Raw genomic sequence first — 24,942 nt, 5'->3', positions numbered from 1 at the left:
AACTAGTTTAGCATTACATAAAGCCATGGCTGTCCTAGGGCTACCACCCAGCCAAAACATGGCATCTGTCTTACTTATTGGCCTTCACTGCCACATCTAGGTCACATTAGCCCATCCCCCAAAACAATCCTTTTCCCCATGAAGATTCTATAAAACGGCTCACTCAGCATTTAAAAGTTACAAAATGAAAGAAGAAACCATACAATGCAGTATAAAAGATTGACAATATCATCAAGTTTATTACACAATTTCCAACCTATCAGAAAAAGACAAACAAATCAAATCACAAAGAACAGGGGTGGGAAAGTTGAGGGGAACCAAGGCTATGTTTCTTCGTTCGTTTAGTTTCTCCTTGTTTTACTTCCATTATTTCAAAACAAACTAAAAATGTCCCATTATGTAAAAAGCAACTTTTCCCATCCATGTTTATACTTTACAGTTTTAAGCTGTCTCTCCACATTTACACAACTTTTTTCCTCTTTAAAAAAACATTTAGAGCTGAGCACCTCTTTGATCAACAGTACAAAAGGAGGTACCGCATCACATGGTGACATCCGTTGCTAGATACCAACCATCCTCTTTAGGCCACACAACTGTTCTGCAAGACAGGACAGGATCCTTCTATGAGTGGGGCTTCACCATGCAGCTGGACAGTCACATTAAGAGTTCATGAATGTAATAGATGCTTGGCCTTATTAAAGAGATCCAGAGGCTGGAGACTACATATTCCAGGGTACAGTGTGTTGTCTTGATTTTAAGTAACTAGGGTGCTCAGGCTAGGACGGAGCACTGAAAGCTGAAAATGCACCCCCCCAAAGGGTTACATCTCAAAAGTTGACCGCTTATTCAGGAACTCTGCAGCCACTCCTGTCCCATAACGCTCTTTATGTTGACTTTGATGCCACTGGCCTGAAGGGGTTGCCAGCTGAAAGACAGAGTGGCTCCAGAAACCCTAGTTTATGTTTATACAACACAGTTAAACATGTTGGCTGTGAAGAGAGGCTTTTCACTGCCTCTAATTGTTTCCCTAGACTGGCATGCCAGAGATCAGTGAGGTATGGTGCCATCCGAAGCAAACTCATGAGTGAATCACTCCAAAGTGAACTCAATTTAAAATGAGGCTAGGGGCAAGGAACGTTCTGGACCTTAAATCAACATGTACATCACATAGAATTTAAAAATGCTTAGGGTGTACTGCAAACAGTAACTTCCAGATAGCCCCAGTTTGACTTTGCCCCCATTCCATGCTACTGCAACAGTCAGGTCTCCATTCAAAGCACTTCCTCTACAACAAGGAAAGTGGCACTCTGGGAAGGGGCTGGCTCTTGAAATAAAGGTTTATGTAAGAAGTTACTATTGGAGCAGCTATTGCCTGAAACAAAGCAAGGAATTTGTTAGCAAATCACATGTGGAGAGGTACCTGCAGTAGCCAGAGCCAGATCTATTTCTTAAGGGAGACTCCATGTTGTGAACAGGTTGACCAATGCAGGCCCCTCTAGAAGAAGCCAGGTAGAATGGATATAATAGTTTTCAGGAACGAAGGAGGAGGAGAAGGGTGATTGGAAGCAGCAGCCAGCCTGCCCTCCATCCAAGGGGGGTAGAGGGAAATACTGTTTTCTAAGCTGTATACAGTGGTGCTAGAGGGCAAGACTAAAGCTGCTTTGGAAAAGGGATCAGGTTTAAGGAGGACTGGATGCCTTGATGCCTGAGAAGACAGTGCAGTGTGGACTGTGGACACGAGCTCCAGTGAGACAATGGTCAAACACCTTGTGCTGTGCTGAAGCACCATTCTTTCTACAGGAGACAAGCCGGATGGGTTCTTCCCCAGGTGCTCCTAGAAAAGCCATGGAAAGGAAAGAGGTGGCAGACCTCTGTGGAAAGCACCATTCTCTTTGGGTCCAAGATCCATGGATTGAAGTGGCCCCCTGGTCACAGTGGCTCAGACAACCCCTCCCAAACTCCAAGTCATTCAGTGTTTCTCCATCAAGCAGCAGCACACACAGGCAGAGCTCAGGTCCCAATGCCACAGTGTGCCAGATGGAGTTCTGCAGGCAAAGTTACTTCCAAGGGGTCTGGAAAGAGCAGAGGGCAGTGGGAAGGAGAGGGTGGAGAAGCCTCCATCCTTGAGTCTTGATTAAGGAGAGGAGATACGAGTCCATAAAAACACTGAATGTTTCCCATGCTCCTGCAAAGGGACAAAACAAAGCAGGATAAATAAGTCATTTCTATAGCCGTTTTAAAGAGCATTGTTTGTAAAGGGCAGAATTCTTGACCTCAACCTAAAACAGAAGTCACTGTTATTTCTACATACAAAAGGGTACTGAGGATTCGTGTCAAAGTTCATTCATGACAGCAAAAAACCCAGAGTTACTAGTTTCCATATACAGAAGGAGGATGGTTTTGAGATACCCAATTTAGGTTGCTACTGTGCAGCTTTTCATCTTAAACAATTAATAAGGTATATGGGGGGCTCCCAGAAATGTGTCTGGGCACCACTGGAAGTTAAGGATGGTGAACTGGAAAAAAAGCAGGGTACTGTGGCTACAGGTTTGTCTTAGTTTATGGTTGAGCTGGGCTGGGATTTGAACCCAGGCTCAACACTCTACCCATCAAATCATACTCGGTTGTGTGCAGCTAGCATCCTCCCCTGACGGAACAGCATCCTTCGGTGGAACAGATTCTCCCTACACCTTTAAAACTCATCACATGCTGCCAAATGCCTGGGAAACTCATCACATGCTGCCAAATGCCTGGGAAAAGAGAAAAGTCTTGACCTGGCACTGAAAAGATAACAATGTTTGTGCCAGGTGGGCCTCACTGGGGAGATCATTCCATAATCGGTACAACTGACAGGGTTTAGTTGTTGTTTAGAAATATTTTTTTTCAGTTGGAGAGTTCCAAGTCCTAGATAGGTACCTGGTAGAGTCCTAATATGGCTGTTGGAGCAGCACAGGTGGCAGTAGCTCAAACGAAAACACCCTGCGCAGTTGTTACAAGGCTGACTTATCTGGTTGAGTTATTAATCACTTTCAACTAAAAAAGGTAACAGTGCTAAGCACTGTGCATGAAACTTAATAAAAACCCCAGACACCAGATCCTTCATTATGAATTTTCAAATTCTGTGGGCTGGATCTGTACTTAGAGTAGATCCACTGAAATCAATGGGACTGAACCTGGTCATGACGAACTTATAAATCTCACTGATTTCAGTGGGTCTACTCGAAGTATGACTAGGTCTGGATCCAACCCTATGACAATAAATTATGCATACATCACCTTTGCATGCTTTAATTCAATTCTATTGTTTCAGATAAATGCATACTGCTGTCCATCTTGAAAGAAGCAGCAAGGGGGTTTATGAAAGTAATTTCAGAAAAGTTAAGACAGCACCACTACTACCTGTGAAAGTTTTACCTAGACCCATTCTGGTTTCAAAACATTTAGCAAAGACTGCCAGACATTTCCTGCTCAGCAACCATAATAGCAAAAAAAAACTGACTTAAAAACCATGACACTGAGGTTTGCAGAATTCTTCTGAAGATAATGAATTCTGCATTAGAGGATCAACTCCACTGGTTCTGCTTTTGCCATTTTAAAAGTACGCACATGAAAATAAATGTACAGGATGGAAAGCCCCCATTTTATGTCATCTTAATTTTAATGCTACAGAGGTTGCTTCTTTTCAACAGGAAGGGGACAGATCTAGTAACATTTTCTAGTTCTTCAAGACACTGACTTCTCCTGGAACTTCTGAGCTTTATAAAAGCGCTGAGGATGGAGTGCCCATAAATGGAGCAAGGATGATTATGTTTCTTGTCCTCCCAATACGAGTTGACCTCTAGTCCTTTGCTCAAGCTTCACATTGACACTTACCACAGCATTTGATCCTAACCTACAGAATCAATCCACTAGGCATAGTACAAAGGATAAGGAAAGGAAGCAAAGTGAAGTTCAACAGGAACAGTTGTTCTGATATGACAGTTAGTTAGTTATTTCATTTCATTTCATTTCTATACCGCCCAATAGCCAAAGCTCTCTGGGCGGTTTACAAAAATTTATTCAGAGCCAGCCGAAGTCTATCTACTGCAAATCCACTGTATCTAAATTAGACAATAAACAACCTAAGCATAGTACTCAAAACTGCTGGTCGCTCTGAGGGGGAATAATTCCCTTCCATTTGAAATCCTTCCCTAGCAGAACACACTGCAAGGAAAACACAAGAACATATGTATTTGTCCCTGGTAGTTAAAGATGCGTGTGTGGCTGTTCCATTCGCTGAAGGGAAAGAAGCCATGAAAGGTCTTGCAGAACAGAAAGGAAATTGACCTTAATCCAGACAGCATCCCAAGGAGGAATGATACTCAACTTGAGGAAAAGACAAGGTGATTTGGGGTTTGTTTAAAAGGAAAAGATACTGGGGGAGAGGGAAGCATTCTGGAAAGATCTCTCACTTCTCTCAGTGATGCCGGTCTCTTTCTCTGTCCCTGTCTCTGTGTCTCTCATGCTCCCGGCTTCTTTCCTGGAAATAGTCCTCATGCCGATCTTCATTGTGGACCACATCTCGGTGCCTCCTACTGCTCTCACGGGATCGACTAGGTGATCTATCCCGAGACCGGTGTCTTTTTCTGGAAAATAAAACCAAACATCTAGCTTTCTGACAAAGTGTGATAAAAGTGTCTACTTTCTTCTTCCTCTACAAAGGCACATATTTCCTATTTGGCTGTAGGAAAGTTCAGGAAGGTAACCAGAGCACATGTGAGACTGAAACCACCAGCAAAATAAAACCAGCTAGATTACTTCTGACAATTCTGTCTGCTGAAGCTTACCTGGAGGAACTGCTGCTGCTGCTGGTGCCCATGCTGTAAGACTTAGCTTCAATGCCATGAAGACAATCCTTGAGTGAAGAGATAAGGACTCTACACCGTTCATCATTCGCTACACGCGACTGTTTAATCACAGCAATGGCTGTAAGTAGGGTCTCAATGGCATCACTGTAATCCCCTGTGATATAAGAGCAAAGTCAGCATGGTAAGATTGAGAGTCCAAGAGTTAGGGATCAAAAGAGACGGCAGCAGATAGCTGTGGTTACCTGCACTGGCACCAGACACAGCTTTGGAAATGGCACTGCTGGAAATTGCTCGATTCCTGTTCATGATATCTTCAAATTCAGCTTCACTGACGGGGGGTGGTAACGGGCCCAACTCCCGGCTGCGGTACACAAACATACACCCAATCACTCAGAGGCAGAGGACAAACCATGACAAAAGTTCCTGGTCTACACTCAGTGATTAACAGCCTTCCAAAAGAGCATTGTGTCGCTGACCAAGTGGTTTTCTCCCAGACCCCTTAAAGCAGGCATGAATAAATAGGATCCTTAAGAACCAAGAGCTCAAGCTGGCAGATCTTCCCTGTCATACTGCAACCAGAGGGGCCAACAGCATTTTCCAGCACTGTCAACAATGGGGCATTCCCTCTGCTGTTATGAGTTTGCCTTCTTTCCTCAGAAACATTTTGCTTGTATGTAAATTTAATTAAAAATACAAACATTAGATAAAATTATTATTACTGTTAATAACAACAACAATCAATGGGGCATTCTTTTAATACCAAGGCAAAGCACCACCTCCTAGTGACAGCAGCCTCACTAACCAAGAGGCCGAGATACCATTCTTTGCACTGCCCTTTGCGTCAAGTTCTTCTCAAATTTCCTGAGAATGGACTTGTTCTCACCTGCTGTGATTATATGGTGCAGAGGCCTTGTTGTAGGCATCTGGCGGAGGCCCCATCGCTGCATTTGGTGGGGGGAAGAAAGCTGGGTTGAGGTGCAGCGCAGGTGGCACCGCCCCTGGAGGTGGCACAGTAAGGTGAGGGGGGAGTCGAGGGGGAGGGGGCATTAGGTGTTGGTAGTGGATTCCTGGTGGGGGAGGTGGGACCCCAAAACTTGAGGAAAGCGGCGGAGGGGGCGGTATTGGTGGAGGTGGCAGCCCCATGAGAGGAAGTGCAGAAGGAGGACGGTTGAAGAAAGGCAAAACAGAAGGAGGCTTCTCAATGCGCGGTGGTGGCACAGCGTTCTCTGTTGGAGTGGCTCGGCCATCTACCGAGTCTGAGGAATCCCTTGAGTGAGCCCTCGGAGGCACCCCTGTCAGACATCACAGAAGAGGAAAAGCACTGAACACGGTGGTAGTTGGGTAGGAACAGGAGCCAAACAATTTTGTGACACATCTCCCACTTTCAGTACTTATGCATGTTAACCATTGTTCCCTTGAAGCGATATCGCACTTTGCCCAAATAACAGAACTCTCATGTCTTAGAGTGTGCACAAAGGGTGAGTTCTGCTAGTATGTGCATATAGGTCTTCGAACTGATCTAGAGATCCAGTTACCTTCCTGACACCACTGGGAATCCCAGTCTATGCCAAGAGACTTGTGAAGCTACTTACATGCTGTGTGCTATGCTGGCAGAGGGAGCTGCAACTGTGAACTGATTTAGTGCTAATTAAAGAGTGAGTGAGTGAGTGAGTGTGTGTGTGTGTGTGTGTGTGTGTGTGTGAGAGAGAGAGAGAGAGAGAGAGAGAGAGAGAGAGAGAGAGAGAGATCATAGCATTCCATGCAGGTGATCCAATTCTCTTAAACCAAGGGAGGGCAGACATCAGGCGCGGGATCTATTTTGCTTTTTTACTAGAACCCCAAGGTCCACCAAATGGGGCCAGGAGCAAAATGGTGACTCAGGAGGCAAAGCTACTTATCTACTGAACTCCATGAGCCATTCACTGGAATGGCCTGCATACACAAAGACAAATCTACACCTACAGATCAAGGATTCTAGTAGTCTAGAATTGCTACTGTTGAACAATTGGGAGTTGGAGACCCTTGGTGATTTACAGCAAATCACCCAATCAGTAGATCCTGATATACTTTCTGTCCATCCCCATCTTAAATAATGTAGAACTCTATCTGAAATTCTAGTTAAGTGTTGGATAAAAATTGTATCACTTGTTGCTATAAAAGGACTGTATTAGGCAAGAATGGCCTTCTCCAAGAAAGTTAGTAATGGGATATAGTTATCCCTGTCCTTTTCTGTCATAAGTAGTCTAATGAGTGGAAACCTGAACATTGTAATTCTAAATTCAGTTATATAGGATCATCTAGACCCACAATTCTGGGAGATATGCGTAATCTATCCACACATACCCCCACACCCTGCTATCATGACCTAAGGAACCTACTGCTTAAGGGATAAAAGTTTTTTGTTCTTTTGATAGAACCCTTAATAGAGAAAGCAAAATGTCAAAAACTAAGATAAGATCAACAAGCTTGCATTATATGCAGATACTTTGCTATATAAGACAACAAATATCAACAGCTTGCTTGTATATGGATAAACTGCTATTTTTAAACCATCTCTGAACTACTTTCTGAACACCTACAGAAATCAGTGATTTTTGTTATCTCCAGAAAATCAAATTGCTATTCATACACAACACTCTCATAAGGGCAATATAAAAATCTGGATGCACAGATAACTTCAAATCTCAATTTCTAACCCAAATGAGAAAGCAAATCTGCCTCTCCTACATAAAAGAAGCAATATCTATGGAATGGAGAAAACTATAGACTGTTGAGATTAACATCCAAAATTAATAGTATTTGGTCTGTATAATTTAAGATATACCATCAGGTAGTTTTAGTAGTGCATCATTCTAATGTTTAAATAATTCAATTAGATTCAGATGGTTGTGGACAATGCCATAGATACTTATGGATCTTAATAAACATCTCAATATTAATACTGACGTCTTAATATTAACATCTTAATAAACAAAAGATTAAAAAAAGGGAAAACCTATGTCCTGGCGATAGATAATTGTGAGAGCTTGATTTTTTAAGGGCATTTAATAGTATCTACCATTGCTCTGAGAGCCAGCTGCTTGGTTACAGTCAGGAAACATCTTGATTTGGAAATTTCACCTTTGTTCTTTCCCACTGAGGAGTTATGGACCCCATAGAAATAATAAAACCATGCTGACCAAAGTACTGTACTTAGAGTCAACTTTATTTGACACAAACCAAGATGGCAATAATATGGAAGGGCATTACAGGAAGTATTTACAAAGATTTACAATGTCTGAATAAAGCCAATATTTTTTAAAATTCCAAGTTAAAAAAAAAAGCTGTGTGTCATCTTAATTTGATTAGGTAGGAATTTTAATATACAATAAACTCAACTATAGTGTGTAATGAGAGATCTGAAACAATTTTTTATTAAGAACCTTTTCCTAGAGAGAGGATCTAAAACATAATTGAAAGAAATTAATAATCAAGAGATTCCTGGAGAGAATGCCGAGAAGAGAGACTTTGAAGAATACTTTGTGATCTTGTTCCAATGTGGCATAATTCTGGACAAAAACTACTAACTGCAAATATAGATGGGAAACATTTCAAAAGAAAGAACATGATCATACAATCCCAATGACACACAATAATTATTGCCATGGAAATCTGTTCTACCACCATCACATAAGAACTGGTGACAGCAAGTCCAAGATGTTCTAAAATGTAACATTCATGTTTCAAGGTAAGTGTGTGCCTGAATTATATTAATTCATCTTGTGAACCAAAGCCACTGAACCAAAGCCACTTTTAGCTTTCCTTTGTAATAAATAGGAGATGAGTGCAATAAAGGGAACTTCAAGCTGTTATACTTGGTTTTTTATCATACTGCTTTTTTCTGTGTTATTGTAAACTACCTTGAACGTAGGGAGAGGCAGAGAATAAATAAAGAAATTACTAAAAACAATAAATTTGTGTTTCTCAGGCCCTTTGGGCGAGGAATCAAAGTGGTGGAAGTCATTTACGAAGCCCTTGTCAAAAATGGTGACGTGCCAGGGTTACTGTCAGACGTTGCCATTCACCAGCGCGACCTCCTAGTGAAGACAAGATAAGCCCCTTTAAGCAGTTTTTCACAGGGAAAAGCTTGATCAGGGCTAACAGCAGCTCTGCTTCATCTCAGGATTCAGCAACACTGATATTCCTACCACAGAGAAATGGACTAACACCCCATTAAGGTAAAGGACACAAGAGGATCATTACCTCCATCATTGAAATTTAGACACCTTCTAGGGCAGAACACAAAGGTTATTAAAACACAGCAGTGCTACAGCTGCTGAGGCTGCAATATTATAATTAGTAGTTGTGACTATCACAGGATCTACAGATTGTGGGAATTAAGCTACCCAGTTTAAACCTAGTCAGGACAAGGGAAATACTACATCTGTCTTCTTCCTGAATGACTAAGGGATCTACAATGGCCTTAGGCAGTCAGAACCTGGTTGTACATATCAGAAAGATGGTGCCTTTAACAGCATATTGCTTAGTGAGGAATTAGCTTTATAGGAACTGACAAACAAGACCATCCATTGCCATTGTACAAGAACCAAGGTGAGCCCCCAGCTGGAGCTCTGCAGCCAGTAGTGGCTACTTTACCTTCTCAGAACTTGTGCATCCCTTCACAAAGAGATGCACAGCTTCTGGAGAAGGTCCAGAGAGGAGGTATTACTAGACATGGAAGGTCTTGCCTATGATAATAGTTTCAAGAGTTTAAGGCCACTCCATTTGGCAGAGGATGAGCTAGGGCAGAGATGAGCAACCTGTGGCCCTCCAGATGATTTGGCTTACAATTCCCACCATCCCTCACCATTTGGCTATGATGGCTAGGGCTGATTGGAGTTGTAGGCCAAAACATCTGGAAGGCCACAAGATGCCCACTCCAGAGCTAGAAACAATGAAGAACTGATGTCATATAATCTATAAGGGGATCATAAAGTCTAAGTCAACTTTAATTAGCAGCAGTAGAAAAAAATAGGCAGACACTCCTGGGTATTCACACACACCCAACTGAAACTTGATTTGTTTCTGGCTGATAAAAGCTCGGCTCAGTATTCTCAAAGACCTAACCAATGCCTTTCTCTCTCTGCCTTGCTCGCTACTTAAGCCAATACAATCCCCCATCTAAACTTACGTTTTCGAGCCTGTGCCTCAAACTGTGCAAGGTTTTGCCGGGTAGCCAACTTCACTTCCATCTTATCTCCATTGAGGATTTTGCCTGGTAGCAGCTCCAAAAGTTTGTGGACAGAGTTCTCTGAGGCAACCACCACTTCTGCATACCTATTCACAGAGCCATAAGAAAATTAACTGAAGAATGTCAGGAACCTCTGGCCAGGAATACCATCCCAGGAGAAATGTAGCAAAGGAGCATGTCCTTCTCCACCAGGCATGCAGAGGCTTCCCATCTGGTCCACAGAGGCTTGGACTCCCTCTATGGGCCCTCCCCCTCCCCAAGCTGCCTTCTGGGTTCTTAGGAGAAGGTTGGGGAGGAATCCCCACTGTTCCCCTTAGTGTGCAGCTCACCCAAGCAGAGCACTAAGTGCTTCACCCTCCCCCCTGTCCTTTCCAATGGGGGAAGGTGTGGGGCAGGCAAAGCTGCCCCGACTGAAGTGTGGGGTGGAGGAGCACTCTTCCACTTTATGGCTCAGCCAGGGCAGATATGGTGCATGTGGGCACACCAAATGACACTGGAGGTATGCCCATCCTCCACCCCAATCATCAAGCCTGTGGAGGGGTGGCTGGGAAGACATTCGGCTCTCCAACCCAGTCTACAGGCATCTATGATCAATACTGCAGAACTTTCAGCTCCTCCCTGCCAAACACATAGCTATGACTAAAGACTGCAGGAAAGAGCAAACTTTCAGATTACGGTGTGGCACAGCCCACCTCCTTCCTGGATCACTTACAACAAGCAACCATTAGCTTTGTAGGTGGCGGCATCCAGACTGGACAGCCACAAAGACTTCTTAGGAACCTTAAAAATTATGAAGAAAACCAGTCTTGCACACGCACACACACAAACTCAAAGTACACTGGTCACTTTATTCTGACTCCCTACAATTGCCCCTCATGTTGGGTTGGGTCCAACCCTTGCACAACAGGACTTCCCCATCCTCTATTCATTACTGCGTGTTTTTCAAATCTGCCCCAGAGGGTCCCCCAACCCTCTGGAGATTGGAGAGGGCATGGGGGGCTGCAGGGGGGAAGGGGAAAACCATTCCACCAGTGATTTCCTCCTGCTCGTAGAATGACACCACTGGATACAACCCGATGGGTCTTTTTATGAAGAAGTCTTGCAGTGCTCACCCTTTGGACTGGCCATTTGCTCTGTTCTCAGCAAACTTGAGTTCCACCACATCATAAACACCCACAGAGCGGATGATTCGAGTCAGCTGCTGGTCAGTTGTCCACTGCATATGAAGGGACAGAAATGACAGATTTATAACCTATCTTTTGTAGGATCACCACTTCTTGTGATTACTAATAAAATTAAGATACCACTAAGATTTTCCTTTCTCAAACATCTATTATGTTCCTCTATTATAGTCTAGTGAAGGAACATAAGAAAAGAAGAGCCATGATAGATGACATCAAAGGCCTATCTAGTCCAGCATTCTGTTTGCACAATGGCCAACCAGATGCTTCAATGAGAAGCCCACAAGGAGAAGAGGGAAATAGCACCCTCCTGCTCATATTCCCCAACAACTGGCATACAGAGGCATACCACCTCCGATACCAGACGTAATATACAGCCATCATGACTGGTAGTCACTGAAAGCCTTATCCTCCATGAATCTGTCTAATCCCCTTTAACAGCTTCCAAGTTGGTGGCCATCACACCACCAGGAACATCTTATCCAGCCTCCACCCACTAGACAGCCACCTCTTGGAGGTTTGGGGGGGGGGGGGCAATAAGAACACAGCAGACAGAGTACAACTTCTAAACGAACCAAATGAATGCTAAGTGAAGGGGTAGAAGCAGCAGTTATTTCCTTTCCTCAGCATATATCAACAGGAATATTTCCTCAGCTATTAAAGCTAGGGGTGGAAGGGGGAGAATCAGTCTACAGATCCTGCATCATGATACAAGAGGGTCCAACTGTAGGCAGTGATGCATTTTTCAAGATGAGTAAATTGAGTTAAAATGTCTACACTGTGGTATTTTAAGGGCCTTGCTCCACTATCAGCAGTTCATTCTTCAAGCATGAGCTGTACTACATTTTGTAGCACACAGAATGATATGTGTCTCCCAGACAGTACATCTATGGCTATTGCAGTTTGTTGATTAAAAACCAGTTTGAGTCTGTAAGAAAAGCACGGTAAACGTGTTCTAAATAAATACTACACCTGAATGAAAGCATTTCTGCTGTTTTAATACTCAAACTCTTCAATATCTTCTCATGATGCCTGAAGATGGTGAGTAGCAGCAAAGCTACCCCCCACAACGGGACACTATATTACTGAGACCTGTGGTCTAGAGTAACAACAACGTGTAAAAAGAGCTTTCCACAGGATCAACTGGTTTTCTTAAGAGACAAGTTTATTATGCCTTTACTTTATGCTCTGGTTTAGGAACACACTTACCCAAGAGAAGCTGCCCACATAAACGGCAGCTCTCTTATTACGCAGTCCACTGTAAGTATACAGGATAGCAGGGGATTTGCTGTTTGGCTTCGGAGACTGTTCTTGGCGGCTTTCAGGTGGTGGCTCAGAGCTGCTAGTGCAACTTTCAGAAGGTTGTGAGCTGGCAGCTAGCACATCGTCATATAGATCCATCTGGTCAGCATTACTAAATTCAGAGTCCTAAGAGACAGGAAGATACCAATGAGCAATGCATAGCCAAAGCAGGGCCAACATTCCATGTTTGTTCTCTTTTCCTATTGCTCTAATAACAGTATACCTCTGTCCAATCCCAGATTCTCAACAAGAAAAAGCTCTTTTTCACGGTCGCAAGGCAGAGCAAAGAGTATAGTAGGACTGGTTATTTCACATAGCCCAAACATTTCTGCTGCTTGTCACTGCACAAAGACTTTTGCTTCTCCATTCTTTGGAAGGGATGGGTTAATACACTATGCTTCTGCCCCTACTCTATGGTGTACCCACTACTCTGGGACCAGCAGCATCTTATTTTTCTTACTGGCCCATAGAGATAATTCAATGGGGGCTGTCCACTGAATATTTCCTTGATGCATGCTCAATGAGGGAGTTCTCATGTATAGGTAGACAGTAAGAGATGGCATATCAAATAAGCCTTATGGCGGAAGGGCACATGCTTTGCATGCAAAGGGTCCCAGGTTCAATTCCCAGGCTCTCCATGTAGGGCTAGGAAAGTCATACCTGAAAGCCCAGAAAACCACTGTCAGTGTTTACAATATTAGACCAGATGGACCAATAGTCTGATTTATTATAAGGCAGCTTCCTATAACAAAAGGCCATACAACCTTGGACAAAAGCCCCAGGTTCCTTCCCCTGCTTCCTTTACAGTTCCTGAAAATGACACCTCAAAAGTTCAGCAATCTAAATCTTGTTCCAATTAAGTTACATTGGTCCTCTATAAAAAGCAGTTATGGTTTTCAATAGCTCAGTGAAAATTGTGAGAGTGGTATATAACATTCTCCTCTCCTCATACAATACATTCTGTCCCAGTTTGTACTTACAGCAGCCAACATACGAAGCTTGATATGTTTAGACAAAACCAATACAAAATTATTACTGCAGTTGGTAAATCATTGTAGTGTGTGTATCTTCTCACATTCAAGATATTTTTCAGTGTTTTAATTTGACAAGGATTCATGCAAGATATAGCCCAACAATGAAGTTCTAGCATGTGTTGTAGGTCTGAATTCCACCATTAATCCTACATTATCAAGACAATTATATTAGAATACTGGCATGTATTAGATAATGCTCCTGATTCAAAATGTTTGGTTGGAAATGTTTCAGTACCACTGAAATCAGATTTAATCACAACTAAACTACATGTTACATTAGTGTCAGTGGGACTTTAGCATGACTAAGCTAAGTTGGATTGAAGCCAGTCTACTAGGGTGTAGGTCACACACATCTATCAGTTTTTACAGAATTAGTGATATGCTAATAACGTTCCAATTATCTAGAATAAAATATGTTATTTGGTTGTGTCAGACCATTTTAAATGTAATTGCATCTCCCACTTTTAAGTAATCTTTATAAAAATCTTCAGGTGGCACACACTACAGCAAACTACCAGCTGTTGTACTAGTAATGTTTATTTAATTTATACTCTGCCTTTCTACTAAGAAATAGCACTCAAGGCGCTATATGTTGCTTACGAAATAAGAGAATAATTTACAGTATTTAAAAGATAACATGCATGAGTAAAATCAGTTGCTACAAAATAAGGATCTTTTTCAATCAACAGCACCAGTGATATTTAAGGATCAGGAAAGTGAGGTCACTTGAACCATTTTCAGGCTAAGATAGCATTGCATTAATTCTATTTTTTAGACCTCTTCAATCTGTAAGGCAAGGAAGGGCTTGGCAACTTTCTCATTGTGAGCTTCCTTCCATCATGGAAAACATATTTAGATCTTCCAGTGTTGATAGTGGAAAGCAAAGATCAGAACGCAACTTCTAATGTTTACTTTCAGGCAAACTAAAAGAAATGAGGGACGAGACCACACTAGCCTTGTAGCAAGCACTACTGGCCATTACAAGGCAGCAAAAAGCCCATGACACCAGAAGGGCATCCCACTAGCCCCCACTGACATCATCCAACCATATGTTGAAAGCTGTGTTGTGGTTTCCTGCTGGCTCTTCCAAGAACAAGAGAGAACTGGTAGCAATTACTGTTGTTGAAACTTTGAAGGATCATGTTAAATGTATTTAGAAGCATGTGTGTTGAGGAGGGGGATTTGTAAGCTCTTAGTTACCCAGACATGCCTCAAATACTCAGTAACACTCTTGCCTTTGTTTGCAATCTTTCCAGGTGCTTTTGCAATCATGCCATAGGTCTGACACAAGAGTTTTCTCCTCCACACAATACCTTCTCAGGCAATCAGCAAATAGGGCATGTGTTTATAGACCTATTTATTGTCTATTATTTTCCTATAGCACCTATAGCGTTTCTTTGGTTGCCAGGCAGACAGTCCTACATGCTGCCTCTTTCAGATTGACTGATTGTTTAGCTATCATGCTGCTGATATCCCTTGCTGATCATTCTGGCTTTTTCACGGTAACAGTGTATTGTAGGTCTGCTCATTTCTAATATTGCCAATAATGAATCTATGGATTCATGCACCTTTCTCCTTGCCTGTTTGATTACTTATTTTTTGCCTAAAGTTGGTTTTGCTAAAGGGCATTTAATGGAATGTGAAAGGTGAGTTAAGCCCACTAGGCTCAACTGGTTAACCAAGGGATGTGACAGCACATAATTTCTCTTTTAGTAGTATAGGATGAGATTTGGGGTGATTTTTTGTTTCGTTCCTCTGCAATACTTTCAAGTGAAACAGGAACTGCAAAGTGGATTTTCACAGGATTTTTAAAGAACTGGGATAAAAGGCAGACTAATAATGGGGAATACCCAGCACAAAAAAATTATTTTAGCTTTACAATTTTGTTCTGATCACTTTGAATGTTTTTCACATTTGAAATATGCTTATCTTTGACAAGTCAGAGATAAAGCTCAATTCCATGCCATGCTTGATCCTCTTCTAAAGTTAAATGCATGGGGTTGGATCCAGAGTGTTACTTCTGTTTCCAGAAGAGACCTGAAATTCAAAGGAGGCTCCCACTGGAGGAAGAGGGTGAGGCAATGGACACAGATTCCCCTTCTCCTGCAGCCCCTCACACCACTTCCCACACTGTTCTTACAGGTCCTCCTATCCTCCAGAACAGCTTTTCAGGGGACACAGTGGAAAAGAGTAAGTGAATACTGTCACCTCCCCCATCTCCCTTCTGAAGCAGAAACATTCTCTGAACAGGGTTCTGCTCACAGGAACCTAGGATCCAAGGCATAGCCATGTATTTCTTTACATTTGCAGTGCAGGGAAGCTTTGGAATTTCCATGCACTTTTCATGAAGCCATACTTGCAACATCTTAGTCTTTGTATTCTGAATCTGCAGAAGAAACAGTTTACAGAAACATGATACAAATCATCAGTTTATTCCCATGTGTTTGGACCTCATTTCCAAAACCTGCTTACAGACTACAGCTCTCTGTCTTCCTAAGATCCAGCTACTCTTTATGCCCCTACAAGCCATAGCTACTTGTACCAATTGCACTTGTTATTCAATTGTATTTTCCCTGAAACTCTCCAGTGGATTCTTCTCCAGATAAAGAAGTTTACATGCAACTTTCACACCTGAGTCCAAAAGATTCCCACATCTATGCAATATTGTTGCACCTGTACAGCCACAATGTTGCAGTTGTATTGTGTAAAAGCTTATGCTGCTTAGAAGCAAGGGACATGAAACTAATGGGGAAATGATCATCTTCATATGCACCCTATTCTCTTTCCAAAGGCCAAGTCCTCATAGAAAACATGCCTACATTGAAGTTGTTATACTAGGCAACAGCCCACACTCCTCAACTAGACAAGCATCAACATGGCTAACCCTCCCTCGTCCAAAATACTCAGTTACAGAACCCTGAAAAGATAGGGACAGCACACACAGAAAACCCAGGGAAAAACCATGGGAACCAAGCCTTCCAGCAAGGGAATAGAACAGTGATCCATACACAGTCTGCAACAGCATCCCTTACATCTCAAGACTGCTCCACAGAGAAGGATCCGATCTTCAACAAGAGATCTAGGAACAGCATGAAAGAAGGAAAACAGCAGAGCTAGTACCATCATACTGCTAAACAAAAACATCGTGACCAGAGGTGCCACACAGCCAAACCTAAGACAGGACTTTTATACATGAAAGTATATAAAAATGTGATCTACCTACACAACCTGATCAGGCTACTAAGTCAAAGGAATCCATGATCAGACTACTAAAGCAAGGAATCGATAAAATACAACATCCAGTGTCCACTGTGACCAATTTGAGTGACACTGCAGATAACACCGATCTTGTCTATGTTGACTTATTTCACATAGTTGATACAGGTCCAGTGGATCCAACTTTGGCCCCTGCGTGCCCAGTTATAATGGATGCTTTTCCATTTGTATAGCTCGAGGAGGTGGATAGGATCCTTGGAGAAGTGGGACCTACCACTTGTGTGCTGAACTCTTGCCCTTCCTGGCTTATAAAAGCAGTGGGGGCGGGGGGACAACTGGCTAAATGGGTAATGGTAGTGGTGAATATCTCTTTATAGCAAGGTGCAATTTTACCTTGCCTAAAACGGGTGGTGGCAAGACCGTTGTCTTTTTTTTAAAAAAACCTCTCTGAATCCCTCTGTATTGGATGATTTTCAGCTGGTCTTTAATATTCCATTCTTGGGCAAGCAGCTGGGGCATGTGGTAGCTTTTCTGCTCCAAGGATTTCTGGATGATGTGGATTATGTAGATCCATTTCAATCTGGCTTCAGGCCTGGTTATGGGACAGAAATTGCTTTGTTCACTTCGCTGGACACTCTACACCAGGAACTGGAAAAGGGGCCTGTGTCCCTGTTGCTTCTGCTGGACCTCTTGGCAGCTTTTGCTACCATCAAGTATGATATGCTTCTGGGCCATCTCTCTTTTCCATCCAAATCCAATGAAGCTGCTCTAGTTCTAAATTGGTGTCTGATGTCTGTAGTGGACTGGATAAAGGCAAACAAAGTGAAGCTTATCCAGACAAGACAGAGTTGTTCCTGGTTAGTCAAAAGACAGCTCAGGAAACAGGGATTTAACCTGTGCTGGATGAGGTTAATTTACCCTGAAGACTCAGGCTCACAGCCTGCGTGCACTCCTGGACTCAGCCCTGAATCTGGATGCCCAGGTTTTGGCAGTGGCCAGAAGTGCATTTACACAGCTGAGGCTGGTGTGCCAGCTGAGGCTAGTGTGCCAGCTTGGTGGTTGGACTCGATGGTCGTACAGGCCCCTTCCAACCCTACTATTCTACAATACTATGAACTGTGCCCATGCCTAGAGCTGTTTGATCTGGCCATGGTCACGCATGCCTTAGTTACATCCTTTTTGGACTACTATTATGCACTCTACATGGGGCTGCCTTTGAAAACTGCTCAGAAACTTCAGCTGGTCCAGAATGCTGCAGCCGGACTGTTGGCCGGGGCCGACTACAAGGAACACATGACTACTATGTTACAACAGATTCACTGGCTACCCATCTGTTTCCAGGTAGAATTAAAAGTGCTGGTTATGATGTATAAAGCCCCATGCAACTTGGGACGAGGCTACCTAAAAAACCACCTTCTCCCATACAAGCCTGCCCAGATCTTCAGAAGAGGCCCTTCTTTTGAGACTGCTGCCTTTAAAGGTGCATTTGGTGGCAATATGAGAGAGAGCCTTCACAGTAGCCACTCCTGGGCTGTGGAACTCCCTGCCAAGGGAGGAGAGATTCGCTCCATCTTTGCTGTCCTTCCACTGGCAGGAAAATAGCTTTTTATTCAAGCAGGCCAACCAGGTCTGTTGGGTTTGGTACTGTTTTTTTTTCTGTTACTGATGTATTTTTAATTGTTTTAATGCATGTGTCTTATTATTGCTTTAATAAAGTTTTATTTATCATTATAAGCCACCTTGAGTGCCATTTTTCTTGGTAGAAAGACAGGGTACAAATCAAATGATTCAAGGCACTCCACAACCAGACTGCTTGCACCATGGGAAGAAATCATGCCACCACACAAGCAGAACACTACACCAGCACATGGTATACCTTCCATAATCATTATGGCACTGTAACAGTGCATCTGCACAGTAGTCAGTAACATCACAACTAAGGCACATGGAGAACAGGAGTAGAGATGTAAAATTTCTGGAAATATTGAGGCCGTGGGGAATTTTTTTTCCAGGGTTTTTTGGGGGGGAAACTGAAATTTCGGGAAAAATAAGCAATATATCTATTTTTTTAGTACTGTTTACCGATCTAAAGTCACTTTGTTGCTTTAAGACAGCCTTCCCTAACCTGGTACCCTCCAGATATTTTAGACTTCAGCTCCCATCAGTCTTAGGCAACATGGCCAATGGTCAGGAATGCTGGGCACTGTAGTCCAAAACACCTGGTGGGATGCTTTAGGAACATAAAATAGCCTTTCTGTTCCAAAAGTTATTTTATGTATAATTTGGTTCGCTCATAAGATTATCATTAGATTTTAAAACATTTAAAAATAAACTCAGTTAGTAAATGTGCAATTATTGTCTGAATAAACTATACTTTTACATTTAATGTACCAAAGATAATGGTCCCTCTTTAATATCTGACTAGACAGCAAGTAGTCCCTGAAACATCTGAATCATTCTAGAACCCAGAAGCAGCAGGAAGAACTGGAGGCAGAGGAAGATTGGTGTATGGCATCTGTTCCTATTTGTAAGGAAGTTTAGGGAAATTCCTAAACCTGTTCCTGTTTGGGGGGTGGGTGGAGCTTAGGGAAATCTGATCTGAAGAAAAAGCTATTAAGATTTTATTTAGCCAGGAAAGACTCAGCTTAGGAATATCTATCAGTAAAATTTATTTTAGGTCAAAATTTTTAATAAGGAATGAAATAAGTAGCTGCTGGAAGTCTTACAGAGAGGATTAAAACAGCAATTTTTCATTAATGCTTCATTATTTCCAGACATTTTACATCTCTAATCTTTCTGTAAGGGTGTTATTACAGAGTTTTTAGAAATCATTTTGCAGGGAGCAAAGGCTGATCATCAATATATAAGCACTGTCTTAAATTCTAAAAGGAAATACTTTGTAATCCAAAGCTGTTCAATTTTTCCAATTTTTTGGAAAAAAACAAAAACAGTCCTTGGAAAAAACTTTTTGTCCAAATTTTTCCAGTTTTTTTCTGGGCCTTCACATCTCTAAACAGGACAGGTTAAAATGTGAAAACAAAGAAACAGTGAATAGCACCCATACATCAAGATATATGGCACAAGACTACAACACAGACCACAGACAGGAAATAAATAAATATAACAACCATTGGGAAGCCAACAGTAAGTACACCACCATAAGTTAGAAGTACTTAAATACATTTTCACCAAGAGCAACAGATGCACAGAAAAAAGGGCAACTGTGTAATGCTTGTTTTCAAGTTCTTCACCAACAGCCTTCATCCATACAAACCTACCAAAGATTTAAGATCTTCAGGGGAGGGGCCAAAGCTCAGTGGTAGAATACATGCTTCGCATGAAGACGGTCCCAGGTTCAATCCCCAGAATCTCCAGGTAGGGCTAGGAAAGAATCCTGCCTGAAACCCTGGGAAGCTGCTGCCAGTCAGTGTTGACAATGCTGGGCTAGATAGACCAGTGATCTGATTCAGTATAAGGCAGCTTCCTATGTTCCTACGTCTCATTCCTCTGTATGTAGACAGCTAAGAAACTCAATTCTGTACCTTACAACAGGAGGTGGAATTATGAAAGTACTTCACTCCTCTTACTATTTATGAAAGTACTCCATAAGTAGTAAGGGAATTTATCATGGGAGGTAAGGAAACAGGGACATAACCCATTCACCAAGTCACAACAACAAATGACCACCACAAACAAAACAAAAATATATATTTAATTTATATCCTGCCTTTCCACCAAAAATGGTGCTCAAGGCAGCTAAGAATAAAACAGATAAAAACAAAATCTTAATTAAAACATCACAATTAAAAACATAATAAAATAAACAGCATCCAACCAATTAAAAACCCTTCAACAGGCCAACTTATATGCCAAAGGCCTACCTGAATAAAAACACTTTTGCCTGCTGTTGGAAGGACAACAGAGAGGAGGCCAACCTAGTCTCCCTAGGCAGGGAGTTACAGAGCCTTAGAGTGGCCACCAAGAATGCCCTCTCTTGTGTCCTCACCAAATGCGCCTCCTCCAAAGTTCTTAGAACATGGGGCAGACTTGTATGGGAGGAGGCAGTCTTCCAGGTAGCCTGGTCCTAAGCCCTATAAGGCTTTATAGGTCATAACCAGCACTTTGAATTGTGCCCGGAAACAGACCAGTGGCCCGCGAAGCTATTGAAACAAGGGTGTCATCTGCCCCAGTCAACAGTCTGGCTGCAGCATTCTGGACCAGCTGAAGTTTCTAAACAGTTTTCAAAGTTTTTCAAAGAGCCAGCATGGTGTAGTGGCTAGAGTGCTGGACTGGGAGTCGGGAGATCTGGGTTCTAGTCCCCACTCGGCCATGGAAGCCCACTGGGTGACTTTGGGCCAGTCACATACTCTCAGCCCAACCTACCTCACAGGGTTGTTGTTGTGAGGATAAAATGGAAGAGGAGGAGGATTATGTACGCCACCTTGAGTTCCTTGGAGGAAAAAAGGTGGGATATAAATGTAATAAATAAATAAATAAATAAATAAATAAATAAAGGCGGCCCCACACAGAGCACGTTACAGTAGTCCAAGCAGGATGCAACTAAATCACGTGTGACCATGGCCAGATCGGCCATCTCCAGGAATGGGTGCAGATGGTGCAAACGCCACCCTGGTGTGTCCAGATCATGCTGGGGACTTGCTTGGGCATGCATGCATAACCCACCCCAAACTAAGCTCCCATTTGTATCATAAAGAAATGGGGAGTACAGGCAGCCGTAAGACCACACACTCACTTTCCCCCCACTATTCTTCCTTGTTATCAACATACCCTTCCTGACCATGTAAAGTAGACACCTTTATTAACATAAACCCCCCCTTCCAGAGGCAAACAGGTAGTTATCCAACACTCCCGAAGATGAGTAAGGATCACCACATGAAGCCACGGGAACAGCAAAACAATTATTAGTGCAGTAGACTCACATAGCACCAGAGGGCCATGTGTTATGTCACAACAGCTTGTCTGTCTCTACCCTGGTTGTGAACGTGAGTTGGCATGTACATCCATAGAATACAAATCTGTCCTGTTCACAACACCTAGCAAGGGAGGAGGGAATCAGCATTGATCACACAGCCGCAGCAACCCAGAAAAACAATGGTTCACACACATCCCCACTGAAGAGCCAGGCAGGCCAGCATCCATATATTCCGTCTGTCACTGTCCAATGATGCTGCTGGTTGTACCAATAATCACACACTAGGATCCATAATAGACACACACCAGGATCTCTTGGAAGTGAGTTATGTATTAGCAGTCAATCAACAGGACATGGGTGTGGTAGGGGGCTAGAAACTCTGGACAATAGGGGTAGCATGAAGTAGTCTGGGCAGGTGGAAGACTGCCAAGGACATATCAACATCAGTTGGTTTGCCCCAAGCTGTGGGCCACTTGTCTAGATCTCAGTATTGACTACTCCTGAGTGCTAGTGCCTCTCAATGTTAAACAAAGGTCTTTCCAAGCGTGCTACTTGGGACCATTTAATCAGATTGCCAGGATTGAACCTGGGACCTCATGCAAACTATCTGCTTTAGCCCCTGAGTAAGGACTCCCCCTATATGAACATAAGAAGCTGCTTTATACTGAGCCAGACCCCTGTCCATCTAGTTCAGTAGTGTCTATGCTGATGGGCAAAGATATTCCAAGGTTTTATACAGAAATCTTTCCCAGCCCTACCAGAATATTGCAGAGAACAAACATGGGCCATTTTGCATGCAAAGCATGTGCTCTGCTGCTAAGCTATGGTGCTTCCCTAAACAGGTAATGTTAACAAGAGACACTACAAGAGTAATTATGAGCACGCTGGCTGCTTACTGCCATGTATCTGTGGTTACCAAGCAATTCTACTCAGCACAAGATTGGTTCCAATCCCACTGCTTACCAAGTTATCGTTCCCCCTCTGCCCACTGCTTTCACATTGTTCTATTTTAAATAATTCATAACCATACATGCTTAGAACATAACCATGTATGTTTAGTTTTGGAGCAAACAAGGAGTGACAACATACAAAAAGGGTTTGAACTCAAGCCTTTTAATTTCTAAAGCAATAAAACTTTCCACAAACCCAATGCATCAGACTATAGGATGCTGCCGGCTTTTTTCAATTATTTTTCACTTAATTATTTTAATAATGTAGATGTCCTAATTATTAATTTTTAATACTATCAAAATGTTAAGTATGAACAGGAATTACGAGTGGAAAGTAGAATTCAGATCTTCCTATTGCAGCGGTTATCTACTGCCCTCTAAGGCATCAAAGGTCCCAGGGCATAGTCAGAAGGCACATGAGGCAGCCACCTTGCTGAAGCTAAGCAGGTCTGGGTCTGGTCAGTGTTTGGAGGAGAGACCACCTGGGAACCACATGTAGCCACCTTGAGTTCCACAATGGAAGAAAGGTGGGATATAAATGTAATAAATACAATACAATACAATTAAAGCCGAATGCGGTATGACAAACTAGAATAAGGCTACTGTTCACTATCACTAAGGCTCTTAACGGGTATTCTGAGAGAGAACAACTAACAATGATGTAAGCAATATGAGCACAGCATTGAAGCATCTTGACAGGTGCTTTCTTGTGTAGGTGCTTTCCAGAAGATTGCATGATTAATAGTTTGTCCGTTTTTGTGTTTAATTTCTAAAAAAAAATTGTTACGGTGTCAAAGTGGCATCACTGCTGGGATAAGGTTCTGCCTAATGTATCTACATAAATAGGGGCTACTATGGCATCTATCTTGGCCTGATCATAGAATCAGGCAGCACATCCATTAAAGAATCAGCATTATCAAATACAAATTAAGTCCATTTCAGAAAGATCTCTCTTATACTGATTTGAGGCCAAGGGAATGTGGGTTTCATTTCCAAATTCTTAAAAAAAAAAAGACTCCAAGACTCCAAAACTGGACCCTCTCAGAAAAAGATAAATCACTGTTTCTTCCAACCTGCATTGTTCATGTGATTTGTTGAGACACTTTAAATGAAAATTAGACATATCATTCACCCCTTCCTGTAGATTAAAGTGATTCACACCAATTGGGAAATGTGAAAAGTTTATTGCAAGCTCTTCAACTGCAACACTGATTTAACACCGTTCATATTTTACACAACACTCTTCATATTACGGGCATGAAAATTTCTTTTTAAAAGCAAGCCCGCTATGCTTGCTTTTAAAAAGTAGTAGTAGCAGAAGTAGTCATGTAAAACCCAGCACTCTACTGCCCCACTTAACATGTCTCAGGAAAAACCTCTTGAGATTTTACCACAGGCTGAAGCTGTGGGTTGTACAGAGATGGATCTGTACAACTGATCTGTGCATGTGTATCTCCCCCCCCCCCCCACCCACACACACTTCACCACTGTACCGCCGGTGCAATGCCCCTCCTTTCCCTTCCTCACCGGCGCTCACCTGGTTGAACTCTTCGTCGGCGTAGATATCTATGAGGTCCACTCCTTCCGACATATTTTCAGGAGCGACACAGACAGAACCGGAGAGAAAGAGCCGCACTGCAGGGTCAGAGCAAAGAGGAGGGAGAAAAGGATTAGCGCGACCACCGAACGACCGCCTGGCGGGCCATGCACTCAGGCCCGTTCCCGCGCCGCCTGCCCTGCTTGGCCGCCAGGAAGCCCGCCGAGGCTGAGGCGGGCCTCGAGCTGCACGGCAGCCCCGCCCCCTCCGCTCAGCGCGAATCCGAGGACGGAACCTCTGGAGCCAGGCAAGGCGGGGGGAGCCAGGGCAGAGGAAGAGCGCGTGTGTGGGGGGGCGAGAAACGGAGAAGCCTCCCTCACGGCCGCCGCCTCCCGCCGCCACAACTCGGTTGCCGCCATAGTTGCGCTCGCGCCCGCCCGCCCGCCCGCCATCGCCTCCTCTTTCCCGCGCTGAGAACGCGGCCGGGCAGCTAACCATCCTTCCCTCCCCTCGCCGCCGGCCCACCCCGGACACGGAGCCTCATCCTCCCCGGTACTACTCCGGCCCCGTTATACCGCGCAAGGCCCAGAATCCCAAGCAGGCCCCAAGCGCGCGCGAACCTCTCTCTCTCACTCCACCACCACACCAAGCCCCTCCTCGCGTCGCGTCGCCCCGCCCCTTCCTCCCTAGTGAGGGGCCCGCCCCTTCCGGC

The 24,942-nt window shown here is 43.2% G+C and overlaps 1 protein-coding gene across 3 annotated transcripts; it reads right to left on the bottom strand.

Annotated features, from left to right (window-relative positions):
* Window positions 1-205: 205 nt before the first annotated feature.
* Window positions 206-24,877, bottom strand: CPSF7 (cleavage and polyadenylation specific factor 7). Of its 3 annotated transcripts, none has more exons than XM_084858712.1 (10): window positions 24,806-24,877; window positions 24,231-24,328; window positions 12,468-12,686; window positions 11,190-11,293; window positions 10,018-10,163; window positions 5,731-6,139; window positions 5,090-5,208; window positions 4,827-5,001; window positions 4,452-4,625; window positions 206-2,185 (listed from the first exon to the last, which is right to left on the bottom strand). In XM_084858712.1, the coding sequence occupies exons 2-9, from the start codon at window positions 24,282-24,284 to the stop codon at window positions 4,457-4,459; spliced, it is 1,395 nt and encodes a 464-aa protein (XP_084714838.1). In that variant the 5' UTR covers window positions 24,285-24,328; window positions 24,806-24,877; the 3' UTR covers window positions 206-2,185; window positions 4,452-4,456. The 3 variants fall into 3 exon arrangements, with proteins under 3 accessions (XP_084714838.1, XP_084714833.1, XP_084714823.1); XM_084858707.1 differs by having other exon boundaries at window positions 24,851-24,877; XM_084858697.1 differs by having other exon boundaries at window positions 24,231-24,877.
* Window positions 24,878-24,942: the final 65 nt, after the last annotated feature.

The sequence above is a fragment of the Heloderma suspectum genome, chromosome 1 (genome assembly GCF_057233095.1).
Source record: "Heloderma suspectum isolate Gila_16-S chromosome 1, 16-S_ref, whole genome shotgun sequence".
Taxonomy (NCBI): domain Eukaryota; kingdom Metazoa; phylum Chordata; class Lepidosauria; order Squamata; family Helodermatidae; genus Heloderma; species Heloderma suspectum.
Note: the sequence above shows the minus strand (reverse complement) of the source record. Positions and strands in the feature narration are given on the sequence as shown.

Coding starts and splice junctions, on each gene's coding strand:
- CPSF7 (XM_084858697.1), bottom strand. CDS start 24,728: ATGGTTAGCTGCCCGGCCGCGTTCTCAGCGCGGGAAAGAGGAGGCGAT. Junction 12,687..24,230: donor CCGACGAAGAGTTCAACCAG/GTGAGCGCCGGT, acceptor CCTGTCTCTTAG/GACTCTGAATTTAGTAATGC. Junction 11,294..12,467: donor ATGTGGGCAGCTTCTCTTGG/GTAAGTGTGTTC, acceptor CTTCATATGCAG/TGGACAACTGACCAGCAGCT.